This window comes from Musca domestica, unplaced genomic scaffold (genome assembly GCF_030504385.1).
Source record: "Musca domestica strain aabys unplaced genomic scaffold, Musca_domestica.polishedcontigs.V.1.1 33, whole genome shotgun sequence".
Taxonomy (NCBI): Eukaryota; Metazoa; Arthropoda; class Insecta; order Diptera; family Muscidae; genus Musca; species Musca domestica.
Genome location: NW_026712312.1, coordinates 8894656 through 8919651, shown reverse-complemented (window position 1 = coordinate 8919651; position 24996 = coordinate 8894656). Strand labels below are relative to the sequence as shown.

General features: G+C 36.8%; 1 protein-coding gene across 1 annotated transcript in view; it reads right to left on the bottom strand.

Moving 5' to 3' along the window:
- Positions 1-13005, bottom strand: part of LOC101891146 (probable sodium/potassium/calcium exchanger CG1090) — a 32148-nt gene extending 19143 nt beyond the window's left edge. Inside the window, exon 1 of the mRNA XM_005191538.4 lies at positions 11743-13005. Coding sequence (XP_005191595.1) covers positions 11743-11745 — 3 coding nt within the window. The 5' untranslated portion in view covers positions 11746-13005. The remainder of the gene's footprint in view (positions 1-11742) is intronic.
- Positions 13006-24996: the final 11991 nt, after the last annotated feature.

The following is a 24996-nucleotide window of genomic DNA, read 5'->3' as shown; positions in this document are numbered from 1 at the left end:
GCCGATGTGGGAACAAAATTTAACTCTGGATAGCCACGTCTCGAAAAACGCAATATTTTGTAATGGGATACGTAATATATTTTGCAATTTTTTTTGTTGTTTCCCGGTAATGCTGAATGTAGCCTTTTGTTGAAAAGTGACTTATGTCATTAGTATTCTAATTTAAAAACCAGTAAGGAAAGCTCAAAAGTCGGGCGGGGCCGACTATATGATACCCTACACCACTATGCATATTTAGTAGAGCTCTCGTAAAAAGGTTTATACAGGGCATTTCAGAGCTCTATGAGATTTTTGGTACAAAATCAAATCTCATGTACGAAAATTCATGCCATTTGGGCTGATATTGGCCATTTGATGCACAGTTAACACGAAATCGGATGAAGATATATATGGGAGCTATAGCTATATCTGAACCGATTTTTACTAAAATTGGTGTACTTGCTTCTAAGCTGGTTTCGTTCGGATTTGCCAAAATTGATTCTATTACGGCCATTTGGTGGTCAATCACCCGAAATCGGATGAAGATATATATGAGAGCTATATCCAAATCTGAACCGATTTCGGTAAAATTTAAAACAGCTATTCCTGTGCTCCATCTAATACCTGGTACCAAATATCACGGTTGTGGAGTGAATATTACGAATGTAAGAGACTAAAACACTAAATCGGATGAAACATATATCTGAACCGATTTTCACTAAATTTGATATACTTGCTTCTAGGTTGAATTTGGTCCGATGTACTAAAATTCAGTCCATTTGGACTTATATCGGCCATTTGGTGCACAATTAACCCGAAATCGGATGAAGATATATATGGGAGCTATATCCAAATCTGAACCGATTTCGATAAAATTACAAACAGCTATTTCTGGGCTGTATCTTTTATCTGGTACCAAATGTCATTCTTGTGGAGTGCATATTACGAATGTGAGAGGCTTTAACACCAAATCGGATAAAACATATATAAGGGAGCTATAGCTGTTTCTGAACCGATTTTCTCCAAATTTGTTGTATTTGCTTTAAGGCTAATCTCGGTCACATGTGCCAAAATTCGGGCCATTTGGGCTGATATTGGCCATTTGGTGGCCAATGAACCCGAAATCGGATGAATATATATATGGAAGCTATATCCAAATCTGAACCGATTTCGATAAAATTTAAAACAGCTATTTCTGTGCTCCATCTAATACCTGGTACCAAATATCACGGTTGTGGAGTGCATAGTAGGAATGTGAGGGACTTAAAGATCAAATCGGATGAAAGATATATATGGGAGCTATAGCTATATCTGAACCGATTTTCTTCAAATTTGATATACTTGCTTCTAGGCCGAACTCGGTTGGGTGTGCCAAAATTCAGGTAATTTGGACTGATAGTGGACATTTGGTGCACATTTAACCCGAAATCGGATGAAGATATATATGGGAGCTATATCTAAATTTGATCCGATTCTCACCAATTTCAATAGGGTTCGTCCTTGGGCCAAAAAAATATTGTTTGAAAAATTTCATCTCAATCGGATAATAAATGCGACCTGCATTTTGTTCACAAGAATACATGGACAGACGGACGGACGGACGGACAGACGGACTGACATGCATAAATCGACTCAGAAAGTGATTCTATGAAGGTTCTCAAAAGTAACTATGGGTCTATCTCGTTTCCTTCTCCATGTTACAAACAAATCCACAAAGACATAATACCCTTACCACTATGTGGTGTAGGGTATAAAAATACAGCGTTCCACCCGAATATATGTACATAAGTCATATTTATTTACTATAAATTAGTAGCAGAAGCGTTATCATGTGATACGATAGTCATAGCTCAATTAATCTACATTACCATCAAATCATATCCGAACGCCACAAAAAAATAAAAAAAACAACAGAAGGAGAAGAAAAACCCGGCAAATTATATTATATTCGACTGCAATGACAGAATACTTTCGCTCGAATAAACCGGATATTCAATGGACCGACCATGTGTGATGCGGTCGGGGGGAGTGGATGTGCACGAATACACTTACACACACATACACACCCATCCATATATCCATCCAACCATCCATCCATGGCACCCAGCACTCGTCGTAACACAATAAGAAATACAATCGCAAATGCACTTAAGAGCATTTCCTTTTCATCAACTCATTCAGGTTCTGCTACACGGTATATGCAGGTGTGTAGGTGTTTGCATGTATGTCTGTGAGTGTGTGTTTTTGCACTCGGGAACACTCACATTTACAAAGTGCTCTTCGATGTTATTACAAATGTTGCTATTGTGGGGAGTGGGCCACTTGGTCACAGAATGTAAGTGACATCTATTTGGTTGAAAGTGTTTTGGTAGGGGAGGAGAGGAGAGGATGGAAGGGGGCTGGTATTGGCGACAAGCAGCAATACTCTGAGACACCAGACATTGAGTATACGTCATGTTTTCTCCATAGTTGTGTGAGAGCGAGTGTGTGTTGGTGTACCCGCAACAAGGGAGATGGTAAACTAAACTCGTCTCACACATTATCGATTTATGATATTCCATCGTTTCGTTTTCGACGTCTTTCCTGCGAAACAACCCCAACACTCAATCACACACATACACACACTCACTCTCACACACATGCAGACAGATTTATACACAAGACATTTGTTTGTTTGTATAGATTTATTTTGCTGCGACTATGTCGCCGATTTGAACGCAATGTATGAATGAGTGAATGAATGACTGGCAGACAGACTGACGGTTTGACTGATTGCATGGATGGGAGCAACAACTACAACAGCAAAAGCCATAGCAGCAGCAGCAGCAGAGGAATGTCAGCCCCAAAGTGTTTGAGTGAATGTTTTTCGAGAGATAACACTAATAGAGGTTTTTGTTGTTATTGTTGTCGCTGTTATTATTTTAATTATTGCTTTGCATTAATACCCTACGCAACCACCACAAAGTGGGGAGGACATCTAATGTTGACTTGGCCTTGCTAATGTCCTTTATTGACAATAATTATTGTCAATACATATTCAACATATTCCTGTGTGTTACTTCAATTAACTTTTAGTGTTCTACGTCATTGTGGGTACACATATCTCGCCATTCAGTTTGTTACTACCAGAAGTATACGTTTTAGAACCCCTAAGATTTATATTTTTGATTTGATTTAAATTCTAAGACGATTTAGTTAGATCTGTTCGCCTGTCTGCTGTAATAACTCGTTGTAGCTAAAGAAATTTAGATAGGCATCTAAAATGCAGCAAATATCTGAGTTTGGCCTGAACTAGAATCAAGTTCGGAGATGTATTGCATCGATTCCCTATTTCGCATAACTGTCAAATAACGCTACCTCCCGATTTTGGGTATTTTATTGATCTAGCGACATTTTCAAGATTGACTATTTGAAGTTTGCAGTTTGTAATGGTTACAATTCCTGCTCTGGCTTAAAATTGTCTGTATGGACCAATGATTTTGCATATATAGCAGAACCTGTCGATTTTAGTATTTTGATTACAAAAACGATATTTCAAATGTTGTATTTTGAAATGTTGCATTTGAAGTTCGCATTGAGTTCGAAGCAACCCAACTGAGAGGAAAATGCATGTATACGTCCACGATTTCGTATAGAGAGCAAATAAAACCTACAGACAAATAACGGAACTGGTATTTTAAGGATTTTTTTTTGCTGCACGGTTTGAATATTGATAGTTCAAATTCGAAATAAGTACCAAACCCTCTCATAGAAAATTATCCATATGAGTCAAAGATTTTGTAGAGCCCATGCAACAGCAGTACCCAACTTTTGGCTATCTGTATAAAATGGTAAGCTGCGTGACTGCTTGCCACATCAAAAACCAGAAGAAACGTCTATCTACTACCCTAACAGATATTAAAAGTATAAATACTGTACTTCTAATTAAACAGGTAAAATAGTATGAGTCGGTTTTTAGGACAGATGTATACCCCCAGCCATGAGTTATGATTATTTAAACTGTTGACCCTTTATGGGGGATGTTCCGAAACAGTTGGCCAATTCGTATCTGACCTAAAACTGATATAAATATTACAACGCGCCACATTTGGACGGTATCGAATATTTCTTATACTTTATATGAGGTATGTGCAAAATTTTGGAAAATGTAGAAATATGAGGTAATAGATATAGCGGACCGAAGTATTCCATTTTCATACTTCATCATCTTCACAACAGATCTTCCGTTAGCAAAAATGTTTGTGTGTGTGAAATTTGAAGAGAGTTGGATGCTTCTTTCGCTTTCTTTGAGCGTTTTGTTTTTAAAAATCTTGAACCTTATGTAGGGGAGGTACCAGAGGAAATGGACCGATCTGTACTATCTTTATGTGCATGTGGAAATGTAGAGATGAACCAAATTCGAATGGAATCGGATGTTAATTGTGCGTTTTATGAGCTTCATGGATATTCAAAATTTTGACCCTTTGTGTGGGAGGTACCAGAAAGAATATCCCGATCTCCAACATCTTTTTAATGGATCTTGGGTTTTTGGAAATATTGAGATGATCCAAGTCCGAATGGAATCTGATGTTAATTTTGCGTTTTATGAGCTAATTTGACCTCTGTGTGGGAGGTACCAGAAGGGGTGAACCGATATATCCCATTTTCACACAAGACCTTGGCTAAATGAAAATATTGTGATGTGTGTATTTTTGACCCTTTGTAGGGGAGGTACCAGTAAGAATATCCCGATGAAAATATTAAGATTTGCCAAGTCTGAATAGAATAGGATAATAATTTCGTGTTTTATGAGCTTCATGAATTTTTGAAAATTTTGACCTAGAAGGTGTGGACTGATATATTTCATCTTCACCCCAGACCTTGATTCAATAAAAATATTGTGATGTGTGTAATTTGAAAACAATCGCACACTTACATCACATTTCATAAGAGTTATACTTATTCAATATTTTAACTTTTTGTGGGTCGCACCTGACCTAGCACCGATTCAAATATTAGAATTTGCAAAGTTGGGGCAAAAATCGTATTATCCCTTCTCTTTCTGTGCAGTAAATTTATTCTTTAAAAAATGTTGACATTTTGTGGGGGAGGTACCAGAATTAAGGGACCGATGTTGTCCATCTCCGAACTCGATCTAAGTTGACCAATAATATTACGATGTACCAAGTTTGGATCAAATTGGATACTTCGAGAGTTATTGGGCGCACCATCGCTAGATCGACTTCAAATGTCCTGAAACGGATTTGGTCCAAAGAGACCTAGTGTCTAAAACCGTTATTTCGATGAGGCACGTTTTATCCGTATAAAATGATATGTACCCCCTCTAGCCACATGGCTGAGGATATAAAAAAGAGCATCCTATTCGGTTCAAACAAACTTAGAACAAGTTCGAAGATGGCTAATATTGGCCCAATCCCTATTTTAAATTGTGGGAAAAAGCTGCTGAATTTCTTAAATGCCTCAGCTTTCTTATAATATGGTTCAGTATGATGCCACTCGTGCGAGTCATATGTATCGTTCACGCCTAGAAATTGCCTTATATAATTGTTTACTCCAATTTGGAATATTTTGAACATTTACTTTCTCGCCGTGGTGGATATTTATGGTTCGACCTGGTTGAAATAAATGAAAATTTTACTTGGTACAGTAATGTCTCGCATAAAATTATTTTGCTAACATTTACATCAAGAGATCTGGTGGATTAATTGTTCATTTTAATTTTTTCGCCCTACTGTGATACTCATTGCATTTTTTTCTCGTTGATAATAATTTATATGTGCTTAGTTATCACATAGATATCTAATCTATTAATAAATTTTCTTAGTACTGGAGCGTGGCAACTCTTGCACAGGAGCGACAGAATATTTGATGTTGGTTTACAACTTAAATGGCGCCCGGTTTCAATTTTCTACTTAATTCCTTGTGTCACATTGATTGACATTCCCACTTCCCCAAGTCCCAATAATGTTATATTCAGTGTAAAAATTTTTATAAAACAAAAAACGATTTTAAAACTTTTGTTTTTTCAGATTTCCATTAATTTTTCAATTCAGTTAGTGTTGGTAAAAATTGCAAAGATTTCTTCGTTTGATGACCTTCTTTGGTAGTTTGACAGTACATTTTTGGGGGGGTTACAAATGTCACGCACAATCTCTCTGTATGTGGAATATGTGTGTGTGTGTCTTTTTTTGTTACAATAACAAAACTAAAAACAACAGCATTCTAAATGTGTCCCCCAACCTCTCAACTATAATGTCATGGCCTTAACCGGAGTACTTTTTGTTTATCCACATACACCCATACATAGATGCTTGGTGGAATTGTAATGAGGATGATGGCGATGACGACAGCCATCCAATAATAGCCAAGTTTGTTTTGTATGGCAAAGTGTTAAGGAGTAATAATTTTTTCCACAACTACTGTTTTATCCACTGTTTTTGTCCATGTGTACAGAATGACATGGGGGACATAATTGGAACTATGTCTGTTATACCCTCCACCATAGTAAGGATGGTATATTACGTTTGCCATTACATTTCTAACTCCTCGATATATTTATTTAAGACCCCACAAAGTATATTTATTTTTGATCAGCATAAAATTTTATGTCGATTTTGCTATGTTCGTCAATCTGTGGAAATCTCCCTATCTTCCAAACGATATGAAGAGTAACTTCTCAAATTATGGAGGTAGGGTAGTTCGGTCCTGTCGAACTTAACTGATTTTTTACTTGTTCTTACATAAGATCGATTTAAACGAAAAAATCACACCAATTTTTCCAGCATTTTCTTTATAATTATACCCTCCAACTTGGAAAGGAGGGTATATTAACTTTGTCATTCCGTTTGTAACATCCCTAAATATTCGTCGTAGACCCCATAAAGAATATATATTCATAATCAGTATAAAATTCTAAGTCGATGTAACGATGTCCGTCTGTCTGCCTGTCCGTCTGTTGAAATCACGATACAGCCTACATTATTTGACGTAGAGCGTCAAAATTTAGCAGAACAATTTGTATTGTGTCATTGTGGCGAAACATTGTATGTATAGGTCCACGTTTTGGTATAGCTCCCATATAACGGTACCTCCAGATATTCGGTATTTTGATGATTTTTGGCACATTTCTTCGCAGATGTGTCTAAAAATTGGTATTTGTTGGTCATAATGGGTTCTAGCTCCATTGGCGAAACATTGTATGTATAGGTTCACGTGTTTGTATAGCCCCATATAGCGGTACTTTCCGATATTCGAAATTTTGATAAATTTTGCCAAATTTTCCCACGAATATGTCTAAAAAATTTCCTTTCCTTTACCCTAAGGTGGAGGGTATTAAAAGTTCGGCCCGACCGAACTTAATGTTTATTTAATTGTTTTTATTAAAAAAACATTTTAGGAAAATTGGAGGCATTGTCCGTACATTGTAATTTCATAAAATGACCGAAGGTAGTATGCCCATGCCAATGTTATTGATAACATGCGATTTGTGAACACTCTTTGTTTGCTCAGAACAGACGCTCGCCATTGACAGATAACATTAAACGTTTTATAGCCACGCTTAATTCTCAAAGAATTCATGGGGTGTACATATTTGGGGAGGTCATGGTCAAAAATGAAGGATGTGGAACATTTGCAATCAACAAAACGTCTCTGTTGTTTGTTTTCCCAAAATATACTCCTTAATATCATCGGCCTGATTCACTTTGGATTGAATGTTTTTTTTTTTTTTTCATTCGACTAAAAATCTTTGAATGCTTATATTCCGTCCTGATTATTTATAATCGCTTCTATTTACTTGTAAAAGATTTTTTTCCACGAGTAGATGGCTACAGTTTTGCACTTGCCCTTAGGTATTCTCAAATTGGCATCTAATTATTTTGTCATGACAAAGTTTCATTTGTCATAAATCAAAAATCTTTCAATATTCCAACCTGTTAATGGCGAACTGGGCAATCTAGAAACGATAAATAAACTGAAAATTATAAATGTATTGGTAGTTATAAATTGAATTGGTGAGATTTTTTTTTAATTTGGGTATGCCTTCGAAACCTTTAAATCGACAGATAGTTTTAGAGAGAGAGATAGTTTTATCGACCTTTACCGGAAGCAAAACAAAAGCACACTTCTAGTTAAGAGAAATATTTAGAAATTTGAAGTGAGTTTGTTGATGCCTATTTCGCTTTCTTTGAGCGTTTGTTTTTCAATATATTGAACACTATATTTGGGAGCTACGAGAAGAAATGGTCCAATCTCTACCATCTTTATAACAGATCTTGTGTTGATGGAAATATTGAGATGTGCGAAGTCTGACTGGAATCAGATGTTAATTTCGCGTTTTATGAGCTTCATGGGTATTCAAAATGTTGACCTTTTTTGGGGGAGGAACCAAAAGGAGTAGATTGACTTATTCTATCTTCACAGATGACCATGTTTTAGTAGAAATAATGGAACGATTGAAATATAAAGAGAACCGGATGCTTATTTCGGATTTTATAATCGTTTTGGTTATTCAAAAAGTTGACCCTTTGTCTGGGAGGTATCTTAAGAAATGACCCGATCTCTACCATCTTTATGTTGATAGAAATATTGAGTTGTGCCTAGTTTGAATGGAATCGGATGTTAATTTCGCGTTTTATGAGCCTTAAAAATATGCAAAATTTTAACCCTTTGTGGGGGAGTACTAGATGGAGTGGACCGATATTGTCCATTTTCGCACTTGATCTAGCACTAACGCAAAAATTAGGATTTGAAAAGTTGGAGTAAAATCGGATTATCCTTTCTCTTTCGGTTGAATAAATTATTTTCTTTGAAAATGTTGACATTTTGTGGGGAAGCTACCAGAAGGAGTGGACCGATCTTGTCCATGTCCGAACTCGATTTAAATTTGATAATAATATAACGATATATTAATTTTGGATTTGGTCCAAAGAGATCTAGGGTCTTACAACGTTATTTCGAAGATGCACGTTTTGGCCGTATCAAATGATATATACCCTCTGTAGCCACATATCTGTTTAATGACATTTGGAGTCGATCTAGTCGTTAATCTGTGTGGCTGGCAGCATCCAAATTGATCTAAACATTGTAACATTATTATGAAATTTAGATCGAGTTTCGAGATGGGCAATTTCGGTCAACTTCTCCTGGTACTTTCCCCATAAAGATAAAAAAAATAACAACAACAATTTATCTCCTTCAAAGAGAAATGTTCATCCGATTTTGTTTAAACTCAATAAATCCTAATATTGTCAGTGATATATCAGTGGCGGAAAAGGTCAATATCGGTCCACTCCAACAAGCACTTCCCCCTCACAATTTTTATACCCTCAGCCATATGGCTAGAGAGGGTATATATCATTTGATACGGCCAAAACATGCCCAGTCGAAATAACGGTTTTAGACCCTAGGTGTCTTTGGACCCACTCCAACAAGCACTTCACCTCACAAGTTATACACCCTTAGCCATATTTTGGATTCGATTTAGCGATGCCCGTCCGACTATCGGTCTGGCTGGTGCGCACGATAACTCTCGAAGGGAGTATCCGATTTCGTGAGTTCGGAGATGGGCAACATTGGTCCACTCTTCCCTGTACCTCTCCCACAAAGGGTTTAAATTTGAAAAATCTAAAACACTCATAAAATTCAATATATTCTGTCGATTCTCATCGACACACACCAATATTTTAGCCATTACAAGACAGGGTGTGAAAATGGTATATACCGGCTCACATCTGCTGGTACCTTCTCCACGAAGATAAACAATTTGAATCGGCGCATTTTTTTATACCTCGCCCACTACGGGTCAACATTTTGAATAATCATAACTATTATAAAATGTGAAATAAGAGTCCTATTGTCTTCAAATTTTGCACATCCCATTATTTCTACTAACACAGGAACAGGTATGAGGAACGGATAGAACGAACTTTTCCTTCTGATATGGATATATAAATATCGGTCCTCTCTTTCTGGTACCTTCCCCACAAAGACTCAATTTTTTTAATTATTATAACTCTCATAACATGCGAAATATGTCAACGATTTTCTTCAAGGCTTGTAAATTACAATATTTTTACCAACAAGACTTCCCTGCCCCTGGTACCTTGTCCACTTTTTAACATTATAACCCGAAATAAATCAGCTACTTTCTTAAAAAAAATCGTGTATATGAGGTATGTTGGCCAACTCTTTCTGGTAAATTCCCAAAAAAAGTTGAGCATTTTCGGAAAAGTATATGCACATTATCCGAACCTGTCACCTCCAATGATTTTATCAGACCAATGTCATAATCGAAATGGACAATATTTTTCTACTCCATTGGTACCTCTCCTATAGAGGGTCAGAATGTTGAATAATAATAAAACATGTCAAAATATATTTTAACAAAGGGATAATGGCTGAGGGTTTTAATCTGACGGCAGAACCGACTGATGATCTTAAATTGGTAATAATTATAACTGCTGTAGAATGTGAAATAAGACCCCAGACTGTCTTCAAATTTTATACATCCCAAATTTTGTATCAACACAAGATTTTGTGTGAAAATGGGATATTGCGGACCACTACATTTGGTGCCTTGGAAAATAAATAACTTTTTAACTTTTAAATTTCCATTCACTTTATTTATTAAAAAAATTCCAATAAATTTCCAAAAAAAAGCATGGGTTTTGAAGATAATATTGGAAGATTCTTTTTATTTATTTTTTTTTTGTATTTGTTGGTTCGTGTTATGATCTAATTTATGTAGCGTTCTTTGGCATTTGATATGCTTTGGGAAATCACAACTCCGTTTCCATCCGAATCTGAATCATTGATGACATTTTTTTTTGTAATTCACCACAAAAACAACAACAGATAACAAAGAATCTCACCACAAAACAAAACAAAAAAATTAAAACCGACGACTTGACACACTGACTTAGAAAAGCGGAACGACTGCCGCCGAGGCAAACCAAAACATAGCCGAGTGGTGAATGTTTTCGTTTACCCCGAGTTGCTTATCCCCCTGCCGACCCACCATTCCTACCATTTGTGACATAAATGGTGAGTTACATCACAAGATGGGCCAACCAAACCAACAAATTTGGCATTTCATAAAAAAAAAAATATTTGTTCAGCGAAAAAACCCAAAACATGGATGTTTGGATAGATGGCTGTGCAACGACGAAGATTAGACCGACCGCAGCCATCCTCGTCGAATCCTTTTGTTTCTGGCCTTTTGTTGCTAATTTCCCAGCACAATTGCCTTTTTTTTATTGGGGAAATGTGCAATTGTCGTTGCTTTTGTTGCATTTATTGTCATTGTTGCCATTTATAAATTGTAGGTGAATTATTCTATTCTTTTTGTTTGTGCGAATTTATTTTCACAACGGAAACGCCGAGGAAAATGTGGAAAGCTGCCTAGACACTTGTCCCTTAAGAGCTTGGCGTAGAAAAACGCAAAAAAAAAACAAATGAAAGAAAACTCAAACGTTGGGAATTGGTTGTTGGCAGTGAGTGGGTGTTTGACGGGATGGATGGATGGGTGCGTAAGTGAGTGAGTGAGTGGAGGTTGGCACTCGGAATGTCAAAGCACCAAGGTAGCGAAACGGGGAAATGACATGGAAATGAGAAAAACCCCATCATCGCCTCCAAGATGCACAAAAGGAAATTACAAAACAATTGAATTGTGTGTTCGTCAGAAGGTTGGATGGTAGGTTGTTGGGTTGGGGCCTCACTGCCAGTAATTAATTTTCCCCCAGAGAATTGCAAACAATAATTTACCATTTTTGTATCCTTTTTTTGTCGGAAAATCCAAGGGAAATGAAATTAGTTGACGTTGGTGGAGCTGCCGTTTCTTTTATCCTTGTCTGTCGTTGACGTTCGCCAAACACTAGGCACCGATTTTCACACGTAATTCCCGAGACTAACTGGCGGACTGAGAGTTTTTCTTCTTGTTTTGTTTTGAAAATGTGGATACAGACGAAAAAATTGTAACTTTTCTTCGTTTTTTTCTTTGCTTTGCTTAACTATCGCAGATTTGGGTTAGTTTGTTACGATGACGTTCTTTCTTTTTTTTTCTGTGGACACTTGGTTTTCATTTACTTTGGGCTGCTGCTCTTTGCTCTTCTGGCTGGCAAGGAAATTTTCACATTTTTTTCTTTCTTTGGTGTTGCTGCTGCTGCTTCTTCTTCTACGTCGGTTATTACAACATTTTCACATTTCTTTTCGTTTCACTTTTTTGTGGATGGCATTTCACTTTGATTTTTCTTTCTTTCTTTTTTATTTTTTTGTATTTCAAAATTTTCTCATGGGTATTTTTTGCACTTTCGATATTCTTTGGTAATTTTTTATTGGCAAGTTTGTTTTGTGGGGGCTCGAGAGCTCTTGAGGAATAATTTGAAGATTTCCTCGATTTGTTTGGTTCGGTTCGGGTCGGTTGCTTAGTTGGTTGCCGTTTAATTGCACATCCTTTGAATCCGTGCGATTCACTCGCGATTCTGGTTCGAAGTGCGGCGTTCGCGGACGTGTGTGTGTTGGTGTCGGAAGACTTTTGCTCTTAACGCATATTTTCGTCCATTAGTCGTTTTTCGTCGTCATCAACATCGTTAGTCACAGTCAAAGTCAGCGTCGCTGTCGGCGTCAATGTCGTCGCCTGTCGTCTTCAAGTCTATGAAGTCTGCTTTTTGTCGTCTATTTTATGTGATTTTTCCATTAAAGGATACTTTTCTTTACGCTCTTCGCCCCCTGCCCCTGCTTGTTATATTCCTCCTTCCCCTGTTCCTTGTTTGGATGTTGGTTACTGTAACTTTTTCTCTTCGAGTTGTTCGTTTTTTTTTCGAAAAGATTTGTAGGGTGAGTTAAGTTCACATGTATCGTTGGCTGCTGCTGCTGCCGCTGTGCATTTGTGTGGCTGCGTGTCCGTCGGAGTGTTGGTGTAAGTGCGCGCGTGTGTGTGTGTTTGTGTAGTTACAATCCTTAGTGCCACAATTTGTTACGTTTCGATGAATGCGTCACAACAAACACTTGCGAACTCTCTGAGCACAAACTGCGAACTGTTGGTTGAAGTTAACATTTTGGCCAACGAAAGCCAAACAAATGTGAGAAGGAATGAAAAGCTTAAACAGCTATAGCACACACACACACACGCACTCCCTATGCATACCATCGGCATTTAACATTGTGTTTCATGGACAGGCAACAACTGTTGGATAGTAACCGTTAGGTGTGATGTGAGTGTTGTGTGTCATACCACTGTTGTGAGAATTCAAGTGGTATGGCAACGTCATTCTTTTTATTTTCAAAAAAATTTAATGAAAAGCTTTTAAGAAAACGAAGTTGTATACATGGCGGTCAATTGTTTCAGATTCAGTTGGGAGGTATATAACTTAATGGGGATGGATTTTGGTTTTACGAAAATATGAAATAAATATATTTTCTTTATAATTTTGTTACTGTTTATACCTCTGCAACACAAGGTGGTCAGGGTATTATGTCGTTGTGCATTTGTTTGTAACAAGCAAAAGGAAACGAGATAGACCCATAGTTCCTTTTGATGATCCGCATAGAATCACATTCTGAGTCGATTTATGCATGTCCGGTCGTCTTTCCGTCTGTTAAAGGTCGAAATTATTGACTGATCCAGATGAAATTTGCAAAGGTCATTTGTTCGACCTCAAGGACGAACCCTATTAAAATTAGAGATAGTCGATCAAAATTTAGATATAACTCCCATATATATCTTCGTCCGATTTGCCTTTTATTGTGCACAAAACGTGTAATATCGGTCAAAATAGTATGATATTTGGAATATACGACCAAATTAAGCCTGGAAATAAGTACGCCAAATTTGATTGAAATCGGTTCAGATATAGCTATAGCTCCGATATATATTGTTCAATCGATTTGATATTTTTCTTCTCCGCAGCCGTAATATGCACTCCGTCGCAACGATAGTTTAGAAATTATATCAAATACAGCTCAGAAATACAATTCCCCAAATTTTATCCCGATCGGTTCAGATTCAGATATAGCTCCCATATATATATCTTCGTCCGAATTGCCTTTTATTGTGCACCAAACGTGTAATATTAGCCCAAATAGGATGGAACTTGGCACTTACGACCAAACTGAGCTTAGAAACAAGTAGGTCAAAATCGGTTCAGATATAGCTATAGCTCCCATATATATTGTTCATGCGATTTGCTATTTTTTATTTGCTTTATGAAGCTCTACTAAATAGGCATCAAGTCGGCCCCGCCGACTTTACTGGTTTTATTTTGTAAAAATTCACATTTCACATTTGCATAGAACCAAAATTAAACCCTTGGTCTCGGGACCTTTGCTTTTCTTCTTTTTTCTGCTTTAGAAATATTTGCTGTTCGAAAAAAATAACATATATAAAATCCGCAAAACCGGAAGTACAATAAATGATACTGGTTCCGTTTCTTATGTTTTTCTGTTCGTAGCTGAGTTGAAGCTTTGTAAATGTAAAAGATTCCAATTTGATAAATGATTCTAATTTTCACCTCCAATTGGAAAAAGTTGTTTTTGAATAGGAATTGCCAACCACCTCACGGTTTTGGTTTGTGGCCATGCTAAAGTGTTGTTACAATTCACCACTTTTGAAGTTAGAACTACTGTCTTTGCTAAGTACTAAATCGATTTAGGTTCTAGTTTTCACGCCAGGATTAAAAAGCATTATTATTTTGTACACGAAACGACATTAGGTGTGTCTGCTAACCTTAACATTTGTACAAAAACATAAAAGATACAAAGATGAGACATTAAATTGTAACTAATTGACAATAGATGCCACTGTTGTATGGCATTATAATGTTATATTTTTTTAATGAATTTTCGTTTTTACACACCAATAATACAGCGAAATTTCTCTGTAGCAAAAATTTCATTAGTCGGAGGCTTTCTATAGAAAAACTGATTTTAGCAGAGTATTTCAATAAGAAAACTCAATCTAGAAATGGTTTTCTATAAAAAAAAAACTATTAAAGCCTGCCCGAACTTAACGGTTATTTACTTATTAACTTCTCTTTAAGCCGCTTTGTGTATACAGGAACGACCAGCATCGCCGTTGAAAATTTTCCGCTTTGATATCTGTATTTGACCCATGCTATTAGAGCTCTTTTATTTTCAAAAAGAATGGTGACATTATATTAAGGAAAAAACATAAAATGACACTCAACGTTGGGCGCCATATTTTTCCGGATTTATTATTATTTATAATTTTAGGTCTTTCGTTGCTCGAAAATTTGTTGCAATTCGTTAGTCAAAGTCGTCAAAAGAGAGTATTCGAGAGAGAAATTTTGACAGTTCTTCTACTGAGTTTTTATTTATATTGCAATCACTGGACAACAATTCTTCTCCTTTCGTTTTGAGTATCTGGTGATTTGTTTTTGTGCAAATAATTATACCCTCAGCCATATGGCTAAAGATGGTATATATCATTTGATACGGCCAAAACGTACTATATCGTTTTTGACCCTGACTCTCTTCTGACAAAATCCGTTTCAGGACATTTGGATTTGGAGCGATGTCCGTCCGTCCATCCGTCTGTCTGTCTGCCTGATTTGATCCAAACTTGGTATATCGCAATATTATTGTCAAACTTAGATCGAGTTCGGAGATGGGTAATATCGGTCCACTCTTTGTGGTACCTCCCACACAAAAAGTCAACTTTTTCAAAGAAAATCATTTACTGCACAGGAAGAGAATGGATAATCCGATTTTGTTCCAACTCCGCAAATCCCTATATTTGCATCAGTGCTACGTCAGGTGCGAAAATGGGCAATCTTATAAAATGCGATATGCGATTTTCCATGTACCCTTTCGGTCTAAGCCTAATACAAATATTGCTATTATTCAAAATTTGTCGAAATTTTTTGGAGGTTTCAGAAAGAATGGAGCAATTTAGATCATTTTCACACTTGCGGTAATATAGGAAAACATTTTGGAGTGTACAAAGTGGGAAGAAATTCGGACTCTGATTTCACATTTTAGGAATAGAAAAATATTGTCCATTTTCGCATTTGACCTAAGTCTAAATATCACCTTTGGACCAAATAGGATGCTCCTTTCGAGAGTTATCATGCGTAACAGTCCGCCAGACAAATACACCTATCGCCTCAATAATTAATAAGAAATTATCCTGCATTTCCATAATTTCTTATTTTGAAATTAAATTGTTTTTATTTTTAAGTTCATTTTTAATTCCTACAACACTATGTGTTTGGGGGTAATATTGGTCTCCGACATAGGTTTTCTAAATATGGATTTTCCTATCTCGCCGAGCTGAGTCGATCTAGCTATGTATGTTCGTTTGTCCGTCTGTTCATGTTAGTTTGTAATCACTCTAAAGGTCGCAATTATGGTTCGATCCTCACGAAATTTAGCATGGAGGTGGGGCTAGGATCAGATTAGAAGCCTACCATTTTGTTTGGTCATCGTTATATGGGGAGTATACCAAAACGTAGACCGATATATCTCATTTTCAATACCAACCATCCTAGACACAATACAAATTATTCTGCTAAATTTTGACGCTCTACGTCAAATAATGTGGCCTGTATCGTGATTTCAACAGACGGACAGACACCGTTAAATCGACTTAGAATTTTATGCTGATTATGAATATATATTCTTTATGGGGTCTACGACGAATATTTAAGGATGTTACCAATGGAATGACAAAGTTAATATACCCTCCTTTCCAAGGAGGAGGGTATAAAAATGAATTAGGAAAGGGAATATTAAAATACGATCCCTTAGAAAAATTTTTTTTCGTGCAAAAATCCGATCAGGAATCCCAACAAAAAGAAATCAAAATTTAATTAAAAATTATAACAACATGTTTTTATTTTTTAATTTTTAAAAATGTACTTACTTCCCTTAAAATAAACGTGAACACATCCAAGGAGGCAGAACTGGAATTTGGATTAATAAATTAAAAATGCTGAAGAAATATTTATACAATTTTTAATTTTAATCCCTACATCCTATCCAAATTTGTGAGAGAAATTATGGCTGTTGTGTGCTGAGAGTTTTCTGAAGAAAAAATGTGTTATTGAATATTGTACCTTTGATTTATAGTGGTTTTGATAACGCGTTTCGTGATAGGCCGGTTATGGGCACTCGGCTGTATTTTACGAATTTTTTTCATTTTTACTTGATTCTCTATTTTCGTGCAAAGACGAGGCATCTTATTCTCCCCAAAGTACTTACTGAGTAAATCTCACTGGATGAGTAAAATAGCAAGTTTCATTTCGCTCTTCCACAAGTTTGACCACAAAACCGTAAAGAATCCAAGCTGTTATAAATCTTGATTTATCTCAAGATCATATAAATTGAATTCCTCAATTCATTCATAAATCACGAAAGAGAACATCCAGACAATTCAAAACCTTTTTTTGATATCTAATTACAACTTAATTATATCATCCTGACGATGCGCTGCTAATATAATCCGTTCCACTTCACCTAATCACACTAAGGCGAAGTGCAGAGTCGAGATTGTTAGTTTCTGAAGGAATTTATAGCCCCCTTTACTGGGGTTTGCACTCTCTCTCCTTCCCTGTCATAGGATTTGTATCAATTAGAAAAAGCCATAATCGAATCAATTCGGAATGCTTAATTCATTGGCTGCTAAAGAGGCGTCAGTTCGTCTGCCGACTTTCAAACATTGATATTCAGCATTACATGGCAAATGTGCCCAGTTCAGTATCGGTGGTGGCAACCAGCCGCAGATCGGATCACCATCATCGTCACCGTCATCATCATTCGAATGCAACCATAAATAATGGCCATATTTGTGGCAATGAAATTGAAAACAGCACGACATCAATGATGCCAGTCCATGTTCGGGGATATTCGTTATTTGGAATTTGTATCATTTGTGTCCTGTCGACCAACCAAACAAGGCACCCAGCTATTGTTCGTCTATCCTTTACAGGGCACAACAAACACTTGGCGAGGGACAAAAGACCATTGTTGGCAGAGATAAATGTGAGGAGGGGAGGAGGGAAAGGTGTCAAGAAGAGGATGATTGTTACACAATCATTTATTCTAGGCATTGTCAATGCCGATGCTGCTGCTGCTGCTGTCACAGATGCCAAAGCGACAGGCGGACGGACGGATAGTAGAAATGTCCTAAGAAATGCCGAGAAATTATAGTTCGTGGTTTTGTCGATCGTAAATTTTATTTGTAAGATTATTGAGAAATTGAGTAGTGAGTGTCTGTAGAGAAAAACGCCACAGTGTTTTGATGATGATTTCTTCATAAAAACACTTGCCCTTTACTAAAATCAATGGGTACTTTTATATGACAGCTAAACCAAAACGTGGACCTATATTGAGTATTTTTTGCTCAAATGGCCACAATTTGGCAACTGAAATACAGGGTGACATAAAAATACAGCAACAAAGTCAAACGCCATAATTTTTACATTTAGATTTGTTTGAATCGGTCACCTTTTGTACGAATTATGGCCTTCAAACGGCCAATGAAACCGTCACATGCTGCCCTAATGTTGCTCTGCGCTATTTTGGCCTATTCATCATCAAACCATAACCATGGCCGGCGCTTGAGTTCTGGTGGCCAAGCGAAGGTGCATATTTTCAGCTGACCTCTTTGACAAGTACGCACGCTAATTTTGTTTGTTTACAAACTGCTGGACAACGAATGTTTTCTCGTCGGAGAAACCAAATTCGGTAGTTCACCACTTTCGGCCAAGCGAAGCAACTCTTTAGCTCGTTTGAGTTTATTTTCTTTCAGTTGCGGTGTAAGTTCTTGCACTTTTTGAAATTTCAATGGCTTTACCCCCAGCTCATTTTTCAATATTTGCCGAATGGAATATTGCGATATGTTCAGCTCACGAGACATGTTTCGGCCACTGCCCTTTTTATACCCTCCACCAAAAAAAGTATGGAGGGTATATTAATTTCGTCATTCCGTTTGTAACTCATCGAAATAATCATTTTATACCCAACGAAGTATATATATTCTTGATCAGCGTAAAATTCTAAGACGATTTAACCCTGTCCGTCCGTCTGTTGTAATCACGCTACAGTCTAAACGAATTAAGATAGGAAGCTAAAGTTTTGCACAGATCTATCTTTTGTCTGCAGGCAGGTCAAGTTCGAAGATGGGCTATATCGGTCCACGATATCGTATAGCCCCCATATAACGGTACCCCCGATATTCGGTATTTTGATGATTTTAGCCACATTTTTCAATGGAATTGTCTGAAATTCCATAAAAGGAGTCCCTTGTGGACATTTTACCCCCTCAAAAAGAATTGTCTATATGGGTCCACGATATCGTATATCCCCCATATAACTGTACCCCCCGATATTCAGTATTTTGATGATGTTAGCCACATTTTTCAATGGAATTGTCTTAAAATCCACACAAGTAGTTCCTTGTGAGTACTTTACCCCCTGAGAGAGAATTGTCTATACAGGTCCACGATATCGTATATCCCCCATATAACGGTACCCCCCGATATTCGGTATTTTGATGACTTTACCCACATTTTTCATCGGAATTGTCTGAAAATTCACACAAGGAGTTCCTTGTGGGTACTTTATGCCTCGGCAGAGAATTATCTATATAGGTCCACGATATCGTATAGCCCTCATATAACGGTACCCCGATATTCGGTATTTTGATGTTTTTAGCCATATTTTTCAACGGAATGGTCACAAGGGGTTCTTTGTATACAAGGGGTTTTTTTGTCAGCACTTTACCCCCCGACAGAGAATTCTCTATATAGGTTAACGATAACGTATAGCTCCCATATAACGATACCCCGCGATATACCGTATTTTGATGATTTTAGCCACATTTACCAATCGTATTGTCTGAAAATCCACACACGGAGTTCTTTGTGAGCACTTTACCCCTGAAACGGAATTGTCTATATAGGTCCACAATATCGTATATCCCCCATATAACGGTACTCCCCTATATTCCGTATTTTGATGATTTTAGCCACTTTTTTCAATGGAATTATCTGAAAATCCACACAAGTAGTTCTTTGTGAGTACTTTACACGCAGACATAGATTTGTCTTTATAGGTCCACAAAATCGTATATCCCCCCATATCGGCAACTTCCAATATTAGATATTTTAAAGATTTTAAAATATATTTTAATGGATTTTATTTTTTTTTGAAAATTTTCTAATTCGTTCCAAATGGTGGAGGGTATTCAAAGTTCGGCCCGGCCGAACTTACTGCTTTTTTTACTTGTTACTTTTCGAACCATTTCTGCTATTTTGATCCGTCCACATCCTTTATGTCAGGATACGCTACCAGTATCACGGTAACGAGCGATGTTACGAGACCCGAACGATTTATTCACATTTAAATGCTGGAGTGCTGTATCGATAGCCACTTGTGGTTCTCCAGCCAAATATAAAGAAATCACACTATCACGCTTGAATTCTATCACGAAAAACTTATTTTCTCGAAAATTCTCACCAAAATGTACGCTTTTAAACAATATAATGACTGTCACTGGAATAATTTAAACAGCTGTCGGACGAGTGGCTTAGAAATTACAGCAGTCTGAAGTTGATTGCAGTTTTTTATCTCACCCTGTATATAAAAGAGAAGTGAAACAGCTGACTGAGAATCAACGCCCAGAAGAAACATATTATGCTAGAATCTTGAAATTTTACACGACGGTCCGCCTTGGTTCGTAGGCGTGTGATAAGGCTATGTTTTTAGATTTAGGAAATTCGTAAAAAAGGATACGATAAGTACTAAAATAAATACTTGGACAAACGGAATGATCTAGAATTCCGAAATTTGGAATGAGAGTTACTGATGGAGTGCAGCATAGATATACCAAAGGGTTGTTGAAAGTTCGAACTGTAAAATTATCAAATGTTCTAAAATGCTACTAAACTTCTGAAATACCCTTAGCTTTTATGTGGATAGAGCTTCGGATAGAGCTACAAATTTGGTATGAGAATCAAGGTTGGAAAGTAAGTTTGATAAATGAAGGTGGATCCGAGAATTTGTACTAAATTGCGAACTGTACTAAATAGTACTACATTTGGAAGAGTTTGGCTTAGGGTGGACATATAAAGCTGTAACTTTGAAAGTTTGCATTGGGTCTCCGTTGAAGGCAGATTTGCTATAAATATGTGTTTTGGGAAACGTAGTACAAAGTTCATGTACAGTGCACGGAATGTACTAAATAGTACTATATTTGGTACAATGTAGGATTTGGTGAACAAATAGTTCTTGAAATCTGTCATTTAGTATTGGACATTTAGAGATTCATGTGTAGCTTGAACACCTCCATGTGTTCAAGCTACACATGAATCTCTGAATTGGGAAATGTGTACTACAATTATACGAAAAGTACAGATTGGTACTATATTTTGTATGGGGTGAAGGGATATAGATACAATTCTGAAAATTGATATTTACATTACTAATAATATTTTTGTTTGTGGTTTGGTGATGGTTTGGAAATTCGTCCTATGTTTATTAGAGAAGGTCTTTTGTCTTTTGGAACCTATTTTAGGACATTTTAGGTCAATGAAATTTGTAGACTATTTTGAATTGCTACGACCTCGTTACCTTTTAACGAGGTCGTTTTTTAACCATATTTTGAAAAAAGACCTTTGGTATCGCGGATGAGGTTAGAAATTCTTACCAAATTAATCCTCGTACTGTTAACATTAATATTGCTGATGACACTATAAACCTAAAATGTAGGGATTACAATGAACCATACTTTGAAAATTTAAAAAAAAATGGAAGAGGGCATAACTTATCCCCTCTATTTTGGTTTTTTTGCGCTGTAAACTTTCAAAACGCCAATAGACGTGTCTTCTATTTTTAGAACTATTTTCATAATCTACTGGGGTTTTCCTGTTATATGGACTATACCAGTTTACGCTTCCGTATATACCTCTTTAACAGTGGCATCCCATATTCGGTATTTTTTATAATTTCATCAGTACCTGGAATATACCGCTCGAATAATGGATCTTATAGACATTTTTTTCAAAAGTATTACTTTTCATATTTTCCGTTTTTTTTTTAATTCCAAATTCAGTAACCGAACACTGTGCATCTTTGTCATGTTCTGCTACAATTTCAACATGAGGAAGCATGTGTTATTAGGACAAATTTTGAAAATTCAATTTTTTTCTTTTTTTTTCTCTTTTGACATTGATCGGTACTTTTCTTTGCTATCTGTGGCTGTTGTGTGCAGTTGCGGCTGCTGCTGCTTCCATTCCAATCGGTCTGCGGTGAGTGGCATTGTTTGGCTTTTCTGTTCTTCTATTTTCGCCTCCGACCAATTGAACTTCTGCCTCTGATGGAAAACTACCACTCGAGAGAGGGACACAGAGCGGCCGTGGCCATTGTCATTGTGACGGTGTTTTTGGTATTAATGTTGACTTTTAGCGGGAATCAATTTATTTGATGCGATTTGATGGTCCTGTTGATGGCTGAGGTTTCGCCCTCTTTTAGCATTTCGGTTTTGTAACGTTACGACAGCGGTTTTGGAAAGGCGAATCTAAGGGTTGGGGGGAAAATGTATCACTTTTTTCTTCTTGAGGTTTATTATTAACATTTCGTTCGGTTTTATGGTCCTTCAGCGAAAGACAAAATAAAACAAAGCGGAGCGGGGACAATACCCTTCCCACCTCATTTCAGTTTTGTGTAGAATTTAGGGGTTTGTTGGGTTTTCGTTCTTTTGGGCTTGCATGAAGAGCTTGGGAGGGTTGGAAATATTCATTATTTATTACATTTCAGTTCAAACATTTGCGAACGGCATGTATGTGTGTATGCGTGTGGTTGTGCATTTCGTCTGCAAAATGTTTTGTGGAGATTTCAACAGTCAATCGGAGGCCATTTATTTGGCATTCGGGATGAGTCAATTTGTTGGCATTGCGTTTTGGAAATAATGAGCTGCTGTAAGTAGCAGTAGTTTGTGGTCGCCATAAACGGGGATTATGTTACATTTGATGTGGTACAAAGCGATTTATGAAATAATTAGGTTAACCACATGCATAAGTAGAATAACAATTCAGGATGAGGAGGGTAACTGATGTATCGCATGATATGAAATTTAAAGGATTTATATCATCATTAAATGGTAACAAGAATGGGGTAACTGCTTGGGAAATAAGAAAATACCCTGATGACTTCAGGAAAGTACCAATTACATTGTGTAACACAAAAAATCATTACTCGGTAGATTATTAAAGTAGAGCTTAAAATAAAAACACATGTATAGCAAAATAACCTAAAAACAAAGGACAAGTTCCACATTTTTTAAATTTCCGGATTTAGATTCCTTGGAATCCATGAATTTTAGTTATGTAGTGTCTCCGGTAATATTACTAACAACAGCATTATTTTTGTCGAAAATTCTAACCCTCAAGCAAATCACCAATGGAGTCTTTTTCGGTTCTTTTTTCAAAACATGTTTAGAACTCACTTTAAATGGGATCATAGCAAGTCAAAATATTCTACAAAATTATTTGTAATGAAATTCTACTACAAGTTCCAGAATTTATAATCCCGGAATTCATAAATATTAATAACACATTTTAGGTTTAAAGCTGCAAAGCATCATTTTAGAGAGATGACGTCAAATATAAATATATATTTTAACAAATTTCACTGCAAGAAAAGAAATGCAGATTTTCATTATATATCAAAAAAAAAATTGAGCCAATGTTGTCCAAAAAAAAAATCGTAATTTATTTCATCAATTCTCTGTTTGGCCTCTTTGCAAGTTGATGCACGAAAGTAACATTTTTTTTTAATTTTTTTTTTTTTTAATTCAATTTCGAAGGACGAAATATTCTACAAGGTATGTCATGTGGGATAATAAACTGCAACAAAGTCAAACACCATAATTTTTACATTTTCTTTTTAAATTTTATTGATTGAAAGCAAAAAATGTCGGAAATAGCATCAAATTTTAGAATTATTTTAGATTTGTTGGAATTGGTCACCTTTGGCACGAATTATGACCTTTAAATGGCCAATGAAACCGTCACTCGCTGCCCGAATGTTGCTCTGCGTTTTTTTGGCTCATTCCCGGCGAAGCACTTGCCTGAGGTGATCGACATCTTGGTATTTTTTAGTGCCAACCTTTCTTTCCAAAATACTCCAGACACAATAGTCCAACGGATTGGTATCCGGAGATTTTGGTGGCCATTGTGCGTTGGAAATAAAGCGAGGAACATCATTTTGTAACCATTATTGGGTGGCGCGTGCTGAGTGCGATGGTGCTGAGTCCTGTTGGAATGTCCAAGGTCTGCGACCAAAATGTTTGCGTGCCCATGGCTTTAATAGACCCTCTAGAATATTCTTGCGATAATATGCGGCATTTATTCAGGTGCCATGGTCGATTAATACGAACGGAGAGCGACCATCGTCTGTTATGGCAGCCCACACCATCACCATGGCCGGCGCTTGAGTTCTGGTGACCAACCGAAGGTGCACATTTTAAGCGGACCTCTTTGGAAAGTAAACACGATTTGTTTGTTTAAAAACTACTGGACAACGAATGTTTTCTCATCGGAGAAAACCAAACGCGACAGTTCACCACCTTTGGCCAAGCGAAGCAACTCTTTAACTCTTTTGATTCTATTATCTTTCTGTTGCGGTATAAGTTCTTGCACTTTTTGGAATTTCAATGGCTTGGAGTATTCATCCCGAGCTCCCATTTTTCGACTTCTGCGACGCGGGTTACGATCAAGACGCTACTTTACTTTTCGAACAATTTCTGCTGGTGTTGCGGTTTTCTTCCGTCCATTTCCTTGACGTCGGGCTACGCTACCAGTATCACGGTAACGAGCGATGGTACGAGACACAAAAAATGTATTCACATTTAAATGCTGGAGTGCTCTAACGATAGCCGTTTGTGGTTTTCCAGCCAAATATAAGGAACTCACGCTTAAATACCATCCCGAATAACTTTTTTTCGGAAAATTCTCAACAAAATGCTTTTTACGCTTGTAAATTTTATGTGATTCAAATTTG